The sequence below is a fragment of the Echinococcus granulosus genome (assembly GCF_000524195.1).
Source record: "Echinococcus granulosus chromosome Unknown EG_S00004, whole genome shotgun sequence".
Classification (NCBI taxonomy): Eukaryota; Metazoa; Platyhelminthes; class Cestoda; order Cyclophyllidea; family Taeniidae; genus Echinococcus; species Echinococcus granulosus.
Window position 1 is genome coordinate 1,947,516 of NW_020170384.1, and position 22,225 is coordinate 1,969,740.

General features: G+C 37.7%; 2 protein-coding genes across 2 annotated transcripts; one reads left to right on the top strand and one right to left on the bottom strand. All coding sequences in view use genetic code 11, as the record gives it.

Moving 5' to 3' along the window:
* Nucleotides 1–2,250: 2,250 nt before the first annotated feature.
* EGR_01182 (Tyrosine-protein phosphatase) lies at nucleotides 2,251–9,399 on the bottom strand (the record flags this gene model as incomplete). The annotated part of the gene is made up of 3 exons (XM_024490431.1): nucleotides 2,251–2,357; nucleotides 4,563–4,656; nucleotides 9,229–9,399. 3 exons carry the CDS (start codon nucleotides 9,397–9,399, stop codon nucleotides 2,251–2,253), a joined length of 372 nt encoding a protein of 123 aa, XP_024355250.1.
* A 4,646-nt stretch (nucleotides 9,400–14,045) lies between these two features.
* On the top strand, nucleotides 14,046–22,225 carry EGR_01183 (hypothetical protein; the record flags this gene model as incomplete). Its single annotated transcript, XM_024490432.1, has 4 exons — nucleotides 14,046–14,315; nucleotides 18,043–18,430; nucleotides 20,521–20,873; nucleotides 22,088–22,225. The coding sequence occupies 4 exons, from the start codon at nucleotides 14,046–14,048 to the stop codon at nucleotides 22,223–22,225; spliced, it is 1,149 nt and encodes a 382-aa protein (XP_024355251.1).

Here is a 22,225-nt window from a genome sequence, read left to right on the forward strand (position 1 = left end):
CTTCAAAACCATTTTGAGCAGAGATATTAGGTGGCAAATAATTATTCTGAGCGTCAAACGATTTTATTCTTAGCGAAGCAAAATTACTGTGCGCGATTATGTTTGTGTACGGGAGATACAAATTCCACAAAAATGAAAAATTGAGAGACCTTCATATATTTACTGCATGGTCTTATTTATGTCAAAAGAAACAACTAAAATATTTTCAATGCAGGTGATTTTTCAGCTTTCGAGAAAAATAGAGAAGTGTTTAAAACTGAGTAGTATTCTTAATAAATTGCGTTTTCCTCACTACTACGTAGACTCTCTGTAAAGACATGGAGATATTTTTTTATCAGTAATATGAAATAATGCAAAGACCTATCCATTAAATTAATACAAAAAAATTTCACCACTTTCACAACTCTCGAAAGCAACGCCCTTTACTAAACCTGGTTTTAATAATAAAATTACACAATTTGTGCAAAATAAACAATTTCACAATTTTCAACTAAAATATTCCACCTCCAGTTATATAGATAAATTGTTTTTAATTCGTAGACAATCCACATTTTTAAATATTCCATCACTAGTTGAAAATTATTAATGGTGAACGAGTTCACATACATCATATTTTGACCGAAGCTCTTGACAAATTACCATTTTGTTTGATTTGAATAAATAGGGACCATGTCAGCAGCACCTAGCCCTTCAGTACTTCGAGAATACAAATTCTGCCCTAAGATTATATCCCTTTTTGTCTCCAGGGTAGTCTCGATGTGCTATATTGGTGGCAGGGGATAGCGATCCTAAGCCTAAAGAACAACTACCCAGATTTCTATTAATGAATGATAAATATTAACGTGACTTAAGAAGCGCATATGCTACGTTGTGGTGGTCGACGTGGGATTTTGATCAAGGAGAGCACTGGAGACGACGCTCGAAAGGAGTGGAGGGCTACTTAGTACTTTGGTTGCTTGTTTAACTCTTTACTTGGGTTTCATGGGAACCAAAGCTTCGCGGTTATACTTTTACCAGAGAGCATCCCCCCTTGACCGTGCCAGTGGCCTCCAGCCCTCCTGTACATCGGCAACACATATTCTACCCTGGTGTTATACCTTTTTTCATCTTTATTAAAGTTTAGGGGTACTACAGATGTTTGGTGTTAAGGGCAGTAAGTGCATTTGTCACAGGAACAAATTAAACCACTTTTACAAATCGAAATAGAATGACGTATTTTCTAAGAAAATTTTCAGATCCAACAATCAAAGGAGTACTTACTCGAGCGTGTTCAAACAGACTTGTTACCATGACAATACACTGACAGTTGTATTGCCATACCATTCGCCAAAAATCCGAAATCGTCTTCATATTTGGTCCCTGAGTTGCTATGTACTTCCGCTCCTGTTCTTGGCCCTAAATCCAACCGCCAAATAAGGGTTGAGAATGCATTAGAGAAGGGCGATTTTAGAATTTTCTTGATTTGTTTATGAAGAACAATTATCTGTCTACCGTTATTGATGTTCACAACAAAAAATCAAGGAAGCAATAAAGTGAATAATCTTTTTCACTTCCTCTTTACAACGATTTTCGTTTGATCTGGAGGTGACAATTACAGGAGAAAATAATGGTATAGCCTTTGTTGAAACTAAATTTTTCGATCGCTTGGTAAATTAGCATTTTTGTTTTAAATATTTTTACATGCTGATTTTGTGTTCCATGGTTTGGAAAGCATATTCACGTTTGTTCTCATATTAATAAGTATAATTTGAAGTTTTTTGTTTACTCTAAAAATTGGCGTTTCATTATGGGAGAATCTAAGGCCTCGTACCATTTTTAACAATAATTTATTTGTTCCAAAAAATGGCAAGTATCTTGGCTCTAACTATGCGTTAATGTGAGTGGATAAGTGTGCATTCACCTTTCACCTGTTACAACCCCCAGAGAGAATTTAAATGTTCAACAGTAAGACTTTGAAAGCCTTAAGAAAAGTTAATCATTTTATGTAAGTGCATTTGGACTCCTAGTTTAGTCATATTAATTATATGCATTTGCTAATCTTGATGATCAAAGCTCAGTGTGAAATTCTTTAGGCGAAAATAAAGACTCCGCTGTAAAGCCATGTCTCCATTTTTTGGTATCTCAAACGTTCTAACTTCTTGATTAAAATGGATTCTTACTAAGTAGCAAAAAGCGAATTAGCAAGTCTTCTACAGAACACTTACATCACCTCGGGGCAAAAAAACGGGTTTTTAAATAGAGAACAGTTTATTAGGCAAATTTGTCCAGACAATGACTTACGTCAATCCAGCTGGCATTGATATATGTTGAATGTTTGTCGTCTGGTTCCGGCTCAAGAATTACACAGTTGTCATTATCTGTGAAGGTGAAAACAACCTCTTTGTAAATGCACACAGTTTTAGAAGAAAAATTAGCTGATAAGTTTGGAAAACTATACCTGTTTTGCAACCTTTATATAATGAATAACAGGCCTAAGATAGATGGAAAGACTTTAATGTTCCTCTAGCAAATGTACAATTAACTCCAATAAGGATGGTCCAGTAAGTTGGCTACTCTTTTACCTTGACAATTAGTATTCAGCATCATGATTACTTGCACAGTTATCTTTATCGTTAATTAGGAAAAAAATAGTGTCCAACTAATGCATTTTAGACTAATGGTTCATAAGTAATTTCTTCCTGTAGCACCTTGAACGTCTGTTTAACTCTGGGGCTGGTTACGCAAGCATTTTATTCTCCGTCATTGCACTTCGGCTCGGCGACTTGGACTCTGGACCACGCCAGCAGCCTTTCAGCCCTTCTCCATGTCAATAATACATTTTCCACTGTAGTAATATGACTTCTTACGATGTCATGAATGACTCAGTGTGCTATACCTCCGTCTATCCAATTCAAGACGCTGCTGTTTTAGAAGCAACTTCCGCATATCAATGGATATAACTGTAATTTCATCCGAATTTTTAACCAAATACCCACGTACAAACGAGTATTCTTTGAATACATGAGATGCCCAAAACGAAGAAAATTTATGCAATTTATAAAGTTAATCAAGATTCTTTGCGGGGATTTTGAGTCTTATTTTTATTTCCGAGTAACATCAGTAGTGATGAGAATTTCCACTTAATAAAATTGCACCATCACTATCCTTCCTCGCAGAAGATAGATTTAGGGAGTAACGCAGATTCTTTCAATCAGCAGCGATTTCTGCATTTGAGCTAACGCAGCGCAGTGTTTTATAAACATTGACGAAAATTTGTACAACCTTAGAGATGAGCAAAATTTTGTTGCCGTCTCCTGTTCCCTGGAGTTCTATGACATGACACCGGAAATAAAGCGGAATATTTTTTTCACATTATTTTCAGAAACCATTAAAAACTGATCAAAAAATTGCCGAAATCATTGTAAACACAACCATTAAATGCTAATTAAAGTGTGCTTGAACAGGTGATATTTTTTTGCTTAACTCTCGGTTTTGGTAACGGACCACTTAGGGGTTCCGCCGCTGCACCTTCGCCGGCGGCCTGGACTTCGGGCCACGCCAGTAGCTCCATTCCTTTTGTATGCCATAATGCATATTCTGCCTGAGTGTTATGTTTACTTTCGTCTTTAAGGAAGCCTCGGCGTGCTACAGGACATCCTTATTATATTTATAAATTTTAAGTTTGATTTTATATGTCCGAGAGCACATTTAATTTTTTTGCTAGGCAAACATTGTGGACAAAGTTTTCTGGCACTACATTGTATTTTATATCTTACATCTAGAGCTGTAATGCTTTGTCCCTTTTCTGTTGTTGTCACGAACAGTAGGATTTGCATTTAATGTTAGTTAGGAGTGTCACACTCACTTCGGTTTGCGATACATCCCCACAAATAATGGGGCGCAGTATCTAAAACAATACATGTTTGGCCTATTTACATACCTACCAGCTGCAGAGTGAATGCCAGTCTCCCCTTCTAGTGCTCACTCTTTTGAAATACTTTATCCTCTAGCTATGCCAACTTCATCTCATATGCCATTTACTTAATTTTTCAATTGGCGATGCAGAAATGCATATACAGTCATATATAGGTGAATAGTACACCGGGTGCTTCCAGCTTAAGCCCAAAAAGCTTTTACATCTGGAAGTATGTACATACTTGATGCAATACTATTTCTCTTATTTGGAGCAGTTTATTACCAGAAGGTAGTCGATCGCACTAATGCGTGGAAAAAGGGCAGTTTGAAGGTTTTGTATGGAAAATTCTCCTTAACAGTGGACTCATAAATCGACCTTAAATAGCTGCAAGTGTTTCAAACACCGGAGTTGGTCTATCACTTCACGATAGGTGGCTCACACTGTGAAATAAGAGGCAAAATATTTTCGACCAAATGATGATTATACCTTTTTCCAGCTTCCAACCCCTGTAACTTTAAACAGGCCGTATTCTGCAGCCATGGTGGTCAGTTCTTCTCTGAGGTCCGAAAATCAAAAACGATGAATATTTCATTTAAAATCTGTAATTATCTTTTTCATTAGGATTTGTTTTGATGAAATTCAATACAATATGACAGTGAGCACTTACATGGAATGACATGTACGTTCTGATTCTTCTTTCCGTTTTCTTCCGCAAATGCAGCGGAACAAAAACCACTTTCATCCACCTCGCCTTGGATTACCTAAAAAAAATAGAAATAACTCATTCAAATTTGTTTAGAGCTCTATGTTGAGTTTGCAGTAGAATAAACTGTAATGATATTCTAAATTCATTCCAGTGTTACTTGAAAAGTCAAAAGTTAAAAGATTCACTAAGGTGCTTTGTTATTCTATTTACGCCTAAAGAGAAACTGAAAGGGGTTATTACTTGGGTCTGAATCATTGTTTGGGAAACAATATGTCAAAACTGACAAACTGCTCAACTCTACCTACATGATAGATGGTCCAATTTTGGAAAATGCATTTGTAATTTTCAAAAGGAGTGGACTGGCTCTTAAAATGCACTTCTTAAGCAGAATTAGACCAGCTCATCAAGCACAACTCAAGTCTGTCCAAGGTATATTGTCTATTAAAGCAAAACCTTCCTTTCCTAATCTTCTCTTTATAAATCAACCGGAACATATGAGGCCTGCAAATTTGTGATATCTTCAAGTAAGCTTGGTTTAATTACACCCTGATTGAGAAAAGTGGTTGAAGTCTGCTTTTCGCCCCTTACTTTACCAATGTAGCTCATTATTAACAAAAATATATCATTTCAAATTTGTGGCCCAATATCTGAAACAGTTTCAACTTTTTATTTCCAGCAAAGTACATTTAATGCTTCGGGGTCTCAAGGAATGTATCGTCTACTTAAATAGTTCAAATTAATTTGAAATTACACTCAAGAAATAGTAAATTAATGATACTTTACGCTTATACAACTATTTTCACAAGCCTCACTTAATCTCTGTGCTCCTTCTCCACAGGACTTTGAACACCCTCCCTAACAAACCTTTGTCCAAGTTGTACGTAGCATGTTTAGGCATAATGAGTTTTTCACTCATACTGGATTATTCCCTATTGTGTTTGTTTATTTATTTGATCAATTACGCTGCTTTGACATGATTTAGGTGGAGTAAGACCATTCCAATCGAATGATTGTTCAAGTGCTAAGTAATTTCATAAATATTTAAACAATTAAAAGAGGTGGAAATAAAATAAAATTTGGATTTTGCTACTTTGAAAAGACATGGGACTCTAATAAACCAGGTAAAATAAGGGCAGCTGTGTGTTTTAACACTAAAACTGCTTATGAAAGAAGCCGTGGAACCTAAAGCTTTAAACAATAAAATTTTCTCTATATATAGTTTGCTCTTTTCAAAAAGTAACAGAAGTCCCCATAAACAGTGCAGGCCTTACTTTAGGAGGAACACTGCATTGTTCATGCCATGTTTGCTGCAAAGTCGATATGCATTACACTTGCTGTTTTCTCTTTATAATACAACATTGTTAAGTAGAAAAACATAAAATCCACTTTCTGTTTAGTTATTGGGAGAAGAACATTGCTTTTATGGGACAAATTATAATAAGATGTCTCTAGACCACTGATCCAAATTGGGATTATGAAGTAATGTTTACCTGATGCCCATGGAGCAAAGAACAGTTTCATGAATCATGAAGGCAGCATCGTGTAACAGTTTCTTACTTTTGCTACTTTTGGTTCAATGACTCAACCTGAACCAAAATGGCAAAGAATTCATATTTGTTTTAACAGTTTAAGTCCATTTTTACTACTTTGTATGGGTTTTTCGGTATTTTTAGAACATCATTTCTCTTTTAGGTTTACCAGGAGCAATGCCTGAGTGTAAAAGTGAAATTTTTTCAGAGACGTTTTGCTTTGCTTTGTTATATAAAATGACTTAAAGTAGAGGTAAATTCAGAGGTGTCCTAAATAAACTGCTTTATCTGTTTTTAACTTCAGAAATCTCAAAATATACTATCCTGGAATCCATCGGAAGTATACAATTCTTAGGTCTCGGAAGGAGACCGGACTACGCAGCCTATAAAAGACTTTTTCTATATAATATCACATTGCTTAGAAAAGGCATAGTTGTATATTTCATTGTTTTTTTCCCAAACAGTTCACTTGAGACATAAAATGATACAGCTAAACAAATTCATATTTCGTCGCATATGTGTAACTCTGGTAGTGGATGTTGAGCAGAATCAAACAATGTAGAGTATTTTGAGACTTCAAATATCATGATTCGTTCACCTTAATAAGTAGAATTAACAATTGACCATGAATGAATGAACTAACATTCATTCCATCAGCTCCACTTGCCGAAGAGGTTCGTTTATATCAATTCCATTTAACGCCTCCTTAAATCCTAACATGGTGTTATTTTTGCAAACATCAATTTTACACTCCGAAACAACTGATTACTTTGGACAACGAATATATATTGCCTCAAAATATCGAGATTACTTATCGGTAGGATTGTATTCAAATGCATTATAGAGGTTGAAATAGATGCACTTACTAGGCCATCATTACTCTGAGAGATTACTCACCGTTGCCAGCTTTTTTGGCCTTTAGGCATTGAAATTCCCCAAAATGAATGAATGCCTGCACATGAGAGCATTTACACTTCACTTAGAATCCAGGTTTTAGACTCAGTTTGTTGTCCGGTGTTTGTTTTCTGTATCACACGGGGGCTTATGACTGTCGGTTATTATGAGTTCTTGCTAGGTTTCTGTATGCGTTTTATCCATTAGTTCAACTCAGTAAACTTAAGTGAAATATTTTTGGGGAAATAATTGCCAGTATTTTCAATGGCAATAAACTGTATGCAAATTCCTGCGTACTCACGATATTCAGATTATGCCAAATGTGGGGACTTGGTGCTAATGTAACGTGGCACGAACATGATGAGGTGACTAGACTGAGGATGCCACCAATACCATGAAAAGACTCAAACCACCACTAAACGCTCTCGAAATGTCTAATCTACAGATTAACTTTTGAAATCAAGGTAGTCAAAAAATTGTCTCTCGAAATCGCTTTTCTGAATACAGCAGTGATTTTTTTATTCAAACAAACGAACATGAAACGATTGCTAGCGATTATATTGGGTAAGTCTAGGCTAACTTCTTCCCAGGGTAGACGTTTTAATGGGATTCTATTCATGGTTGTCCATTAATAGAAAAAAAGGCTTTAGAAGCGATTCATCATCCGCAAAAAGAACAGTGAAATTTGTAAATATTGCAACCATATCACTGCGTAACCGGTATTAATGGGGTGAAATGAGGTCGTCTTATAAATATTTACAGTACTTGGTTTTTTTTTGTAAATATGCCGTTGGTGTCAGGACGTAACTAACCTCTCACCACTTAAGTCAGACTGAGGGATCTTTGTTGTAAACACTATTTTACCCTTATCTGCAACAAATGCCCTCTCAGTAGATCCACAACTTGATGGCTTGAAAGTGGCAATAAAATTGTCTCGGGGGTAATTGCAATAAATGCCGCTAAACAGTTTATCTCCTCTTTTATTTACCACTTCTTTATGGAAAGTAATTGCATCAAGCTCATATTTACTTTATTCTCTTTGTAGTTTCAACATAAAAGTGCTTTGTGGATCTAAGCATTAAGGGATAAATAGCACAGCCCTTAAAAAATACTGACTAAACTTTCCTTAAGCAGTGGAATTTATTTCTGTGCGACCTCTCCGAAAAATATTCTCATTACTGTTCCTCGTGATGCTTGTGGTAAACGTTTAATCGGAGAGTTAGATTCATATCTCTTTAGCTTAGAGCTATACAATTTCGACGTCGATGTTCCTGCGCACACTTAGGTCGCTCCCAGAAGTAACCAAAATCACTTTATGCTTACTGGTTCAGATTTGGCTTTTATTTACCGGAGGGACCTCCCAACCGTATTAACACAATCTAGCAAATAAGTTCTAGAAAATAGCAGTCAAAGCATTTAAAAGTGATCTAACTAAATTTTGCATGTTCTGAGTTGTCTTAAAAATTGTATTAAAAGGCTAGACAAAAAGGCGACAATCCTACTACAGAGAACGTAATTCTAAATAACGCATTAAGAAATTGCGATTATTGTCTCCCCGATTAAACGAAATGGCAAAAGCAATTTTTTCTACATAAGCAAGTCTTCTTAAGCGGTTTGAACGTTCCTGACAGCCAAACTTCAACTTCTGTCGAAAAAAACAGTCTTCGGATGAAAGGGGAAAGTGATTGCTGCAAACGAATTCTTGAAGTTAGAAATTAATTGTACTATTAATTAGTTGTCATCAAAAATTTAACCCATTGTACATTAAAGTTTGAAAACAAACTGCAAATAGTAAATGATTTTCTCATGAGTAAAAGGTTTTAAAGTGACTCAAAATTTGCCGTCAGGTGCGCATCCATCTTCTCTAATAAAAGTTTGTCTTAACGAATTCCTAAATCTTAAAACTGCCGTAAATACGGCAGCACCAAGGATTTGATGTTATATTAAACGAGGCTTTTAAATGAAATTTTATGGGACATTGCTGCATTACTTTTAATGAAGCAATACTTCGTGATCCTTTTACTTTTCAAGCTACTTTAAACCGGTTAAGGTAAAGGAATGGCCAGTTCTTCATTTATGCGTTAAACATAATATGTAGGCGCCAAATTTTTTGGCAAATGCTTAAATATTTGATGAAGAGACACCTAGTGAGCCACTCACTGCATAAGCTAACTGTGAATTATTTTAGGATAGGCGAGACTCACTTCATACTCATATTTAAGTATTCCGCTGGCGAGTTTACTCTCGTAGACATTGGGAAACATTGAAACAGGGATAGGTGCGGTCGAGACTGCCTTTAGTTTTCGCCTATGGCGTTCACGAGGGTCGCAGATCTTGTCACGAAGGACTCCAAAGCATGACCGCAGCAAATTCATCAGGCTTCAACCATCATCGGTCGCTCCTGCCACACTCACCCCCACGCACACTTTGCATAGCGGAGCTTAGGGTATTCTTTACTCGGTCTCCTTCCTTATTACTTTCCGATGAATCTTGTTTGCTGAAGGCAACGTCTTCTGATGCCGCCAGTGCCGTAGCTAAGCCGAGGGGGATATTTAGTCGCTTTCCGTCCTAAACACTGTGCGCGCGCAAATCCCAGTGGAGACCTAGAGACAAAGGGACAGTGAGTGAGAGAGAGAGAGGGAGTGGATGAATAGAAAAGACGACAGCGTGAGGGCAAGGCTAGGAGATTTATTCCACAACAACTAAACCAGTCTGAGCTCTCTCGGCCCTCGCTGGTTCGTCAAGTGACCAATCGCTGGTGCCAGTGCAGACCAATGGCAGTGGACTCTACAGTTTTACTCTACTCGCCAAGGAAGTGAACATGCTAGCCGATCCTTTACAGACGCAAAAAAATGTAATTAAATATATGACGTATTTTGCCTGCCATTTTAAGCAATTTAAAACGTTTGTATTATTGTGTCTTTTTTAAGTCACAAGTTTAACTGCTTCAATGTTTGTACCTTGCCTTGTGCTACTTGTTCGGACATGCTTTTTGTCTGGGGATGAGTAAAATGAATCTTAATATAAGCTGCTTTATCCTCATTAGGAAGTATGGATTATTAAAGGTTTTGTTTGTCAATTTTTTAGTATTTCATCTTATCCGAAATAGTTTAAATACTTACGAATTCCTACTAATTTGCTTTACTTAAACCTGTACCTCATACTCATCATATTTCTTGAAGTAATTTGCAAGATTACCTGGTCTTAAGCCACGTCATTTTTCGACATGAAGTATGCAAGCAAAGGCCACTGTTGATAGAACAAGGCCGGATAATTAGGTTCTGGTACGGCTTACGCATAAATGTGGGGTATTCCTTTGGCCGAAAATACACTACCCTAAATGACTTCAACGAAAATAGTCAAAGCCTCCTGTTCACGTTAGTAGTTCCTAGTACCTTACTGTCCTCCTAAAATGTTTTAGGTTAGACGTGAAATATACTATCTTTTTAACTACGTTTTTAATTAGATTTTCTGAACCGAATGGATTCCCGGTCTTCTTTTCGCAAAATCCCCCTTCCACCCTTACCCGGATTATTGGATTAAAGTCATTGTAGAAAGGCTTAACCTAAAAGGATTTTTTACTGATTCTGTTTTCTAGCTATAAGTATAACTGCCTTCTTTTGACGATGAAATTGTTTAATTAAAAAGCACCTGATTTCATTATTTATCCTTTTTAAACACCCGGTTGCCGGACGTCAACTGCGGCCTTGAAACATGCATATCATTTAATACTTGAGAATACCTTAACATTCCTTATAAGTTCTCAAAATTCGTATTTGGGGATTAACTTATAGCAGATAAACTACTGACTGTTTTGTGCCACTTCAGAATTGCTACTGAATCTATTTAAGTACAATTTAAATGGCCTTAAGAGCTCTAAAATGTGCAATCATCGAATACGGTAAAGAAATCCTTTCTCAAATCTTCAAGCAATATTCCTAAAGCCAAAAGTGTCAGTGAAAGTCTATTAATTATGCCTTTAAAATGCCTGCTGGCAGTAATCAGCCAAAAGTTGAACACTTTTTAAGTGGTAAGATGTAGTTTTCAAAAATTATGCAACTTCAAATGTGCAAAAATTTGTTGTTAATTTCTCCCCTCTGTTTAATATACCATCATTGCTTTGCTTTACTTGAGGGCGTTTATTCTAATTTATAATTTGAATTAAGAATTTTGGGTATTTTAGTAGTAATGACAGTAATAAATATTAATGTATATATACATATTTATTTCATTCGCTTATTTCGCTAATCTACTCCATAAAGAAGGGACAAGTAAATAAAATCCTCCTTAAGGTTGCTAAAGTCTTCTTTAACAGAAGACGTTTTTCAGAATGTCGGTATTAAGTAAAAAGCGCGTTAACTCTTGTCGACTCATGAAAGACCATCCAAGTTAAATCAGGAATTTCAAGTTTGTGACAAAGAAAGACATCCTTCAAGGAATAATAACGACAATAATTTCTGTAATATAATCATCTAATGCTTTTATACACTCATCAACGGTCAGGTGTTCCTTGCTAAGGTTTGACGTTAAGATTTTTCAGGGCGGTTAAATAAGTCTGAAGCATTTCGTGTGTAGTAGAATTTGAAGACCGATTGTCCCTGTAAACAACTTATCTCCCTTGCAATTTTGCAGGAGGCTAAGAATGGATTGTTACGTTTTAGATGTCTCAAATGCTCACTACCCACAGAAATGGCTACCAAGGCTAAAACGGCAGCTATTGCTTACCACGCTCACATTATTCAATCAGATGCCTTACTGCCAGTAGATGAACGTCCTATCACCTTAAAAGTAGGTTTGAATTCACCTGTAAATGCCTGCTGGTTCAAAGTCTTGGTTCGTTTTTCATCCCTGCGCAATTTTGTGGGCGGTCTACCGTTGCTACCTAACATCTTGATTGATGGTGTCTCAGATGAAGTGACTCACGACTTATATGGCACGATATGTGGTACCGCTGCAGTAACATCCTCTTTATAGGTATAAAAAGCGAAAATCCCGACTTAAAATTAAAGCTCACTTTATATCACCTCTTTATGATTTTACTTCAAAAAGCAAGACTTAATGGTTCTTTATAAATTTTTGAGTAAAATACCGAATTGTCGAGTAGGATAAGTGATAATCAAAACTTTGACCCACTTTAAAGTCATAAAGTATGATTTGCCTGCCTATTTTTGCCTACCAAACTGTTGTGACTTTTGCCACTTGTTTAAAATTTGCTCACCATAAATGTCGCAATACAAATCGGAAACATTCCCTCGCACTCAACTGTCTGCCTTCTAAGGACAAAGTGTATCCACTCTCCAGCAAAACACTTTATTCAGCCATGGAAAAAAAAGCAAAAATCCGTTATCATTCTAAATGAACGAGAGGCAAGAAATTTACCTTCCTAGTTTTGGTGCTATCAATTAGAATTTTTTGTACGTTTTGGGCGTAAAATTCGCTGTATCTCCCCGTTACAATAAAATTTTGGGGTAAAACATAGAACTAAGGAGACTGAATTATCGAGTGACTTGCACTGAACTGGAGTGGGTTTACCACTTTTTGTATTCATTCAGTTGTACTCTTGTATTATCAACGGAAGATCTCAAATTCTAAAATCAAATCTCTTCAGAGTACTTTTTCTTCGTTTGCTTGTGGAAGCTTAAGAAGGGGGGATTTTGAATGCTACCTCACCTCTGTTATAAAATTTGTAACAAGTGGCGCCATATTTTATATTATCAAGCAAGTCTTTTAAAACATCATCTAAGACAACTCAAGAATGGTTTTGTGTTAAATTTTACGGAAAATAAAAGCTATGTCATTGCCCTTTGATGCTGACTTGATGGAGAAGTTTAACACAGCAATGCCGTCGGAAGCAGCATCACTCAATTTAATTTCTCTTAAAGACTTGATTAGTGTGGAGTAGTAGTTATTTTTTTGATACACCAGTCGAGTGATCGAATTTATGTGTTCTCTAATTGATGAAACAATTTGTAATTATAATTTATTAAAACCCTAAAATTTAACTGCCTTCCATCTTGTCGTATTTTCTTTTAAGTTGTTTTTGGAATAAGGACAATTAAATATGCTTTGTACTTTATCTAAGTGGGACTAAAAAGTCAGCCCAAATGCTTCTGAAAAAGGACGAAAAATAAATTATTTAGTTTCTATCATCTGCGCCAGTCTCTGATCATATTTAACCAAGACAACAAATCAGAGCTCTACAAATTACCGTTGGTAACAGTAGGTCTTCTGGCATATTTGCCTCTCGAAGTTCTCACTTCCACACCAGGCAAAGTGATTTAATTTAGTCCTTGGTCTCATCAAGTAATTGGCTAAACCATTCAATTCATAATTAATTGCCACCTTTAGCACTATTCGTGACCTAAAATAACAAGTACCAGTCAGCATCTGCAACTACTTATTTGTAAAAGTTTTATTAAAAAACACTTTACATGAAATTCTGGTCGGTGGATCAACACATTAGGGCGATCTTCAAGTTGAATGTATTGAATTTTTTGTTTGGGTTTCAGACTTCTAAAATATTCGTTAAAGCAAATTATGTAGTTAGCCAGACCAGCAATTCTAAGTTACTTCAAACTAAATAGAATTTTTAGAAAATTTTAGATTATTACTCTACTCCACCAAATCGTCATTGATATGATTTAATTCCTACTTCGTATGAAGAGTATTTCACCTTCATCTGCATGCGAATGATTTCATATACAAATTGGTCTCCCGCACAATAAATGTAATAGGACGATGAGTTGACTCTGACAGGTAGAGACTCATAATTATTACTCATTGTCAAGCCTATCAACTCATTCACTATCGAGAACTGCTAGGCAAGTTGATTGGCCACTTCACTGGCCAGTTCATCTTCTCAACCGCTTATTGGCTGTTCACTCGATTAATCCGGCCAACTTGCGTGTTCCCACTCACCTAAAATCTACACGCTTGACCACATCAAGACAATTTAAGCCACCTAGCCAAGCCACCAAGCCACCTCGCCTTGGGGACATGTAAGCAGATCTTGAGAGCCAGAATGCCAGGTAATAGCAAGACGCTGCGATTGAGGGAGGTGTTCCGTTTCCGCTCCATGCGCCGCCATCGGGAGATACGGGAAAGCCAGGCCGGTGGGTCTACTGCGGCTCGAGAGTCGAATGATGCCGTCGACTTGACTCATCCTCCTACCGCTGTCCCAATCGTGTGCGTCCAGTGCGACCCATCGGTAGATGGTGAAGAGGAGAACTTTGAAAGAGATCTCTACCGTGTTCGCAGCTTTAAAAGAACCTCCAAGGGACTCATCAGTTTGGTAAGATCAAAAACACTTTCCCAAAAAAGAAGCACTTGTCAACCTAAATTCTGTTTAAATTAACTGCTGATTTGATTTATCTCGGAATCTCAAGCTTTAATGGTAACGATTTTGAGTGTGCTCTGACATTTATAGTCAACAATTTGCAGGCCAACTCTCAAATTCTCAGTTTAAGTAAATTTTTATTTTTGTTAAGAAAAAGTGGTCTTCACAGACATTTTGATAAGAAACTTTTCACAAATCGGTGGCTATAATGGCAATGAGTTAAGAATCTTTTCATACAAGACAGCTTTTGTTAGCTCAAGTGTTTTCAGAATTTCATTAAAATGTCCAACAATTATTTTTAGGCAAGATATCTATCAAATATTTGCCCACTGGGCTACAAGACATAATTAGGGTGACATCATTAGGCGTCACTCGCCTCAACCACTAATTAGGCTTTGGCTTTCCTGTATGCACCTCCACTCCAGCTCAAGAAGGTCCGTAATATTTTGCTTACCATATAAATTGGAAAATAAGACTATATTGCTTAGGTAAGATATTTTTATCGTCGTCTGCTACTTTCACTTACTTAAAAGATTAATTGTGCTGTAGAGGGATTTTATGCCCCCAGACAGATGCGTCCCTTCTCCAGGCGATCTCTTCTGTTTCGCTTATGTATTCATTTGAGCGGGGAGTTCATTAGGCTGTTCCTTAAAGACTAGGATTAGTAAGCCATTAGTTACTTTCAAGCGAAATGAATGACAGCCTTAATTTTAAGGCAACCAAAAGAAACTGTATGGTTGTACATTATAAAAATTAATTACGGAAAGCCCCTTTTTAAGAGGCACCAGCCTAATTTAAAAATAGATTCTTGACTAAACACGCATTTACAAATTCTCCTTCTGTCCAAATTTTAGTCTCTGGAGGCAAGAAACGTTACCCTGGTTACAGTGGTTTCCAAAATGCCTTTTATAAGTGTGAACGCCTAATGCTTAGGCAAGGCAATAACCACTCCGCAAGATAGCGACGGAATGTGGAGGATAAGAGCGTAACCTCTTTCCGTCTCCATCCTCCATTCCGTTTTAAATTGCAGTGTGAGATCTCTCAAGAGTAAGTTTTGTGGCAGTGGAAATACAAGTTGATTAAACGACTACGACTGTATCTGATGAAGCAAAAGTTTTTCTTATTCAGTTTCGATGTGTATTGAAATCTTAGCCGTATTCGCCTGGCCCTCGGTGAGGAATTCACTGCGACCAGTTTTGCCTTAGGAAATATGGGATGAATAGTTGGTAGTGAATGGGTCGTTTTGGAAACATCAATGTAAATAGCAGAGGAATGATGGAATTGAATACACTCTTTTAATCCAAAGTTAGTAGACTAACATTCCTTTCCCAACTGTGAGCTTTCATAACGTACCTAGAAGAGGTGGGTGACAAATTACTGGTCTTTCGCCTGTGGAGCCCATTTACTTAGCTTCTACAGCCTCCCTTTCTAGTTAATTTGTGTGTATATAATTTATATCACCACTTACCTAAAACATACTTAAAGGGTTTTTCTTCAAACTCTAATCCTGTTTTTCGCCTATTTTAGAGTACTATAGCTACTTTTTCGAATGTTACACAAACTTGACGAGAAACTTCTGTAACTCTGAAACGGAGTTTGAAAAGAGACGAGCTCAAACTACTTTGGCTTCAATAGGCCGATTTTATATGAGGGTTAAAATGGAGAGGGGATCAGCAGAGAACACAACAATAATTGACCGATGCATAGCCCGATACTTTTTCCGTTGAGAATCAGCCTACTTTGATAACTATCCAAAATGAGATCAGCATTGGCAAATCAAGTGGAAAGGTTTACCTGTTGGCGTTGACCACTTAATGCCTATCGACCTACCTTCGACGAAAAAAACTGCATTAATTTTTTTAGACTTCCCCTTTCAATTTTTCCCTACCAAAAGGCGTAGCACGTTTTTACTAGCGGCGGGCCAGTCTCTGGCCCGCTGCAAGTGCGCCTGCATTTCTAGCTTCCAACTCGAAGTTGTTCCCATTATGGACCTCCAGCACCACCACTGCCACCACTAACAATAGCCGACCAGTGTTAAAAGCTTTTGCTAGCTCTGGCTCTCCCTTTCTACCTCTGCCCCTCAGATCACATGCGTCTAATCGTACTTGGTCGTACCTCGGGGAAATAACAATAAAGTGTTATATGGTTTGAGGCACTCACTGCAGCTTCTAAGAAAGCGGCCTCGATTTCATGTCTACCAGCAGCAATTGTGATAATATAACTGACAATTTAAAGCATCATTTCGGCCGATCCTTGCTTTTGTCTTATCCGAATTGAGGTTTTTATGTACGGGATCCGGGTTTTTAATCCCTCCTTCCTACACAATTAGGCTAATTAATTTCCAGAGCTGTGGTTTGCACAATTTCTAGATGAGGGATCGTTTCGGTTCAACACTGGGAAATAGCCTTACAACTTAGTACGGGAACAAATAATTCAGTGAAACTGAAACAGTGAGAACATCCCACTACTCTCAAACCTCTTAATTTACTGATATCCGTTTTTTGCATTCAATCCGTATAACAAATCTGTCTTTATAACAATGCCATCACAAGCTTCCTTCTCTACTAAATTACACATCATTTTGTTTGTCAACCGTAAGTCATCTAGTTTAATCTCCTATTTATTTAGACAACCGTAAATAGCAAACGATTCTGAACCAAATTCTCACTTTCATACATGTGAAATAAGAAGATATGGCAAATAATTTTTTACTAATTTGTAAAGTATATTACCAAGGTTTTGGGGATACGAGACGAGTTCCGTCTTGACATTAATTAATGGGCAGGCACACAGCTAGGTACTGATTTGTGGGAAAGCTCTGGACACTCACAGGGATACATTCCTTGGACTGCAGAGAAAAAAAGAATAACCTAAACACACTTGTGCTGTCTTTTTCTGTTGAGTTTAGAGGAGTTTTTCACTCTATTTTTACCTATTTGGAAGAATAGATTAGATTGCAAAATATGCACATCGAACTAATAAACTGAACTACTTTTAAGCGGCAAAAAGAAACAGCTATTACAATGATTTGTTCCATAGTTAGTATCATAGTGACCTGAAAACGTATACTATCCCCGTAAAAGAGAGCAGGTATCTTAGAATTAGAATGAGATGTAACGTTAATGGATGTAGGCTTTAAAGGTGAATAATAGAATCACATCGTAGCCCTAATTTGGTTTCTAACTATCATGAAACCCACCACTAACAATCAGTCCTTAATAACGACCGCTGATTTTAAGGATGAAATTCGAAACATGTGTCGCCTCCACAGTTTGCAAAAGTTTTTTTTTCCCATCTTCTCTGTGAATTTGTCTAAAAATGCTTTAAACGAGATGGACTCATCAGCTGAAAGTGTGGCATTGATGTGAATTGGGAACCTTCAAACAATGCCCGTATCTATTTCCATTAAGATGTAACAACCTGTGGCAGTTATTTCCTTGGTGAAAGTCAGGATGGAAATTATTGTCTCTATTCACCGTTTTCGGTACATTCTATAGCTTAACACACTCCAAATGCATATGTGGTCCCCTTTCATCTAAAAGTATTACCTTTGTACTGCGGTGCTGGATACATTATTAGGTTTAAAAATATCTTCTTAGCGTATTTTTCGCTTCCGATGGTTAATAAAGTTTCAAATGACTAACGTAGCCCTAAACAAATATTTCACCTTTTGTTTTGACAGGGTGACAGCTTCCGATCAGGCAGCACCTCATACTATTGCCATTCTTCCCACTCTCCACGCTGTTCGAAAACCAGTGCGATCGCTTCGTTGGGACGCCATTCAAGGCCCTCAGAATCCAATGCCAAGACACCGAATCTCAGGGCTCATCGGCAGGAGCGGCACTTTACCGCTTGCGAACTCGTCTCTGACAATTTGGAAGGTGAACGCTTCTTTTCCCACTACAAGCCCACCTCACCTGAGGGCTCCTTGCGACGTCCTTCAACATTTAGCCTCTCAAACGTCGCGACCCCTGTCAAGGTGCAGATTCTCGGTGGTCCCACGGTAGGCAAGACCATGCTCTGTCGCCAATTCCTCACTGCTGAGTTTATGGGTGGCAAAACGGAGTCATGTGAGTGGTGGTGCATTAATCGTGGTGATCTTTAGCAGTTATTGCTTATGCAAAATCGTTAAGTCCACTGGAGTGGAAGTATTAGGGGCTTATTGTACCCCTAACTTCCTGGTAAATGCTTAACCATTTTCACAGCACTATCAAGTGTAAAAGTAGACTTTTGGATAAAAGGAGGATAAGTCATGACTTGAAAAAAAAATAATCAAGCCAAGAGGGGGAACTTTGCCATTTACTTTTCACTTATTTAATCAAATCTAAGGTAATCATGATAACGGCAAAAGCCGTGCAGCTGACAGCCTTTTCTTATTATCAGGTCAAATCATCGTAAAGCATGACAACCGTAGTATTCAGTGAAATTTCGAGAGAGCATGGAGCTTTAGCGATTACAGTCCAAGTTGACTCTTGCGCATTTTATGGAAAAAAGTCGGTATGAAGGCCTACTCGACATCAAAGAGGAGGCGTTACACATTACTTTGAAGTGCACTTTATCTAGCGAGAGCCATTTGCACTCTTTACGAATAATTTTGGACCGCTCCAAAGCTCTACGAAGGGCGCATACACATATATTTATATAAGTTTGCCTAAATCTCGCACGTTAGTTCGTTCGCAAAACTTTAAGACTTATTAAATGGAAATAATTAGGTGTAAAGATAGGTGGAATTTAAGACATTGTACATATTTAGTCCACTGATTTGAATATTCTCCTAATAATTTGAAGTTGGAGCATTAATTTTGTAAAAAAACTCACATCAAATAGATTACCAAATTTGTTCACTGACTTCCAATAAATCCGTTAAATAGTTTATCATAACACTTATTTGAAATTAGAAATCTGGTTGGCACCTTGAACATTAGTGTGATTAAAGAATGTTTTATTAGGAGGAATTTACATTCCCTCACTCAATTGGTACGCTAAAAGTGTTTTTTTTTTAAATATTAACTGTGGAATTTGAGCCAGGACCAAAAATACTTTGTGACATAAATCAGGAAAAACTGAATTTTTGCCTCTTATTTGTCCGCAGCTGCAAGACGTCAATTTCGCAGCTGCAATGCGTCACCGCCAATCACGTTTCCTCCTGATACCTCAGTATATCTATGAAGCAATAAAAATTCTATCTATACTTTTTTTTATTGGAAATAATACATGGTCGCTACATTTGACTAAAGTCTGCTAGATTATCCAAAAAATCATCATAAAGCATGTGAATTTAGAGGAAGCTTTATTATCCACTTGCAAATTTGACTAAAATTGATAACGTAGGTTACCTAAATCATAGTCCCTCATCGGCAGCATGACAGACGACTTACAGGAGATTGGAGGTATTCCAGTCTTCCTTCCTTGATCTTCATTTTTGATGTTTCTTTGGTCGATCTTCTGTCTAGACCGACATTAGGGAGTAGGCATGCCACAACCACAGGCACGAGAAGGATGATGGTTGTACAACGATTTTGCTTTACTCATAACAGCTGCACCATGGAGATTTTATTCACCACGAATGTTGAGGAGTGAAGGGTATATTTCAGTTACTGCAAAACCGTTTAGTGAAAAGTATGATGCATTGTAGATCATTGTACTGTATTCTGTGCTCAGTCCACTTTCACTTTTTCATTTTGGCATTGCAAGTCACACCCTAGGGTTACTGTCATTTTTCACGACCAAGTGAGGCACCAGATAGTCAGGGTTTTAAGTCATCCCTTTATACCAACTCTGTAAGCTGTTCTTGGATGGATTTTTGAAACAGCCTTACTGGTATCCAATGCATTAACCGTCTTCAATAGATGTGTCTTCTTTCTCAATTGCCGGTATGGTTCCCAACTGTCAAAATCAGAACTGTTGGACACTTTTGGTCGTTACATGTCCCACAACTACGTGCATGTTGCCACTACCTAGGGATGAAAGGCCTAAAGACAAGTAGCACAAGCGATTGGAACAGTGCCTTATCCTTCTAACGTAGAAAGCAAATACCACAAAATCGAAGAGATTCGTATGTTTATTTGTACGTTACATACAAATGCTAGAAGTTGTACCAGAAGGTATGTGCGTCAACAAGGTAAACCCTCTGTTACTCAAGCGTGTCTACACCTAATAGTTTCAGAGGACAGCATAGAACGATTCGTGGTGATAGAGGTTGACGGGTGGAATAGAAGTCTTATGTTGATCGACAACGTTCGAGAGGAGGCAGCAGAGGAAGCAAATTCTGCTGAGGTGAACCTTGCCTTTTTCCCTCCGGCAATCAACACCTTGGACGAACCCGTCCATCGGCGGCGCGCCACTTCGGCCACCACCTCCAATACTGGGTTCAGAGACAAAACGGAGAGCCAGCGACGCAAATCAAGCTTCTGTGATCTCAAAGCGGAAGTCACAGTGCTGAATACGAAGGGGCAGTCTGAGAGTGTCCCTCCATTGGAGGGTTCGCCCCCTGTTACGTGTACCCAATCTAAGGTCCGTTTATTTGTCAAATAGAATGCACAGCTTTTATTTAGTAATCGAAACAAAAAGTTTGCTTGCCATATGTTGATGGCATTTAAAGTTAAAATGCACTTGGATGTATGAAGTAACAAAACGTCGTGAAAGATACGCCAGTGTTGCCTAATTTTATATTTGTCCCTGACCGATTAGTTGTGATGATTAAGGTACCCCGAAACGTGTGGTTACTGGGTGGGAAAAATGTTAGTCTGACTTGTAAAATGACTTGTTTCTTCAAATTAATCATTTATATGTAAGTTTGCAGAAACTGCTCGTAAAGAACACTGGCACTTTCATTCCCGGCCATGTGTTTTTGGTAGTATCTCCAGGAAGTTATAATGATTGACGAAGATACAATTAGAGGTTAGTTACAGGTAGACCCTTCTCCTCTCACCTTCCCGCAGACCCAAAAACAATTGCTTTTGAGTCCTTTTATCTCTAAATGCTTACCTTTATTGTTTTTAATAAAGCTCATTATGAGGAATTTTAGCGGCTATGGACCGAGCAGAATTTCTTGGTGGATAGGACGTATTTAGGAATGAAAACTGTGTAAACGTTCGTCCTTTCCAGCATGTTCCAAACAGTAAACTGATAAAGTAAAGAGTTTTACCCTTTTCAAAACTTCACAGCCACGGTGCCTTAAAGTGCTCTCAAACCGAGGCTGAGCATGAAACAAGAAGCAGGCGTGTAGGCATTTATGTTTCTTTCCTTAAAACAATTTCTTAGCTTAACTAGTTATTGCACGTCTTAACAATTTGAAGTGATTAAAGTAAATGGAAAGGCATTTGGAATATCCCAATGAATGCTATGAGAATTCATTTTGATGGCATTTTACATATATGTTATTTCATTCACTTAAGTAAATCTTCCTGCTCTGTTGTTTAAATTCTGGTTGCATTGCACCTTTTTTAATTACTACATTACAGGTTTGAGTGTGCCTTTTAGGTAAGCGGCGGTCATGAGGTACAAACCTCGTGATGGATCGAACACCATCAGGCACTGAGGAGATAGCGTACCCTGAACGAGCTTAACCGTGATATCTCTGCACCCTTTTATTTCCCGCAAGCCCTTGTCCTTGCTCAGTTCTTGTGGCAGCGCCGGGTAAAATCCCTCCTTTCAAGGCCAAAACGGACTTTGAGAAATGGCTTAAAAGTGCCAGATTTAATTTATGGTTATACCTCTAACGTCAGTGGGCTATTCATTTTCTACCGGCTCTCCCTCAGTACCTCTTCCCGGCTGTTGTCGATGCCGGTGTAACCCCGGAAGCTAAGTTACAAGAATACAGCGCTACTTCTTCCCAACTCGTCAAAGAAATCATCCATCGCTAG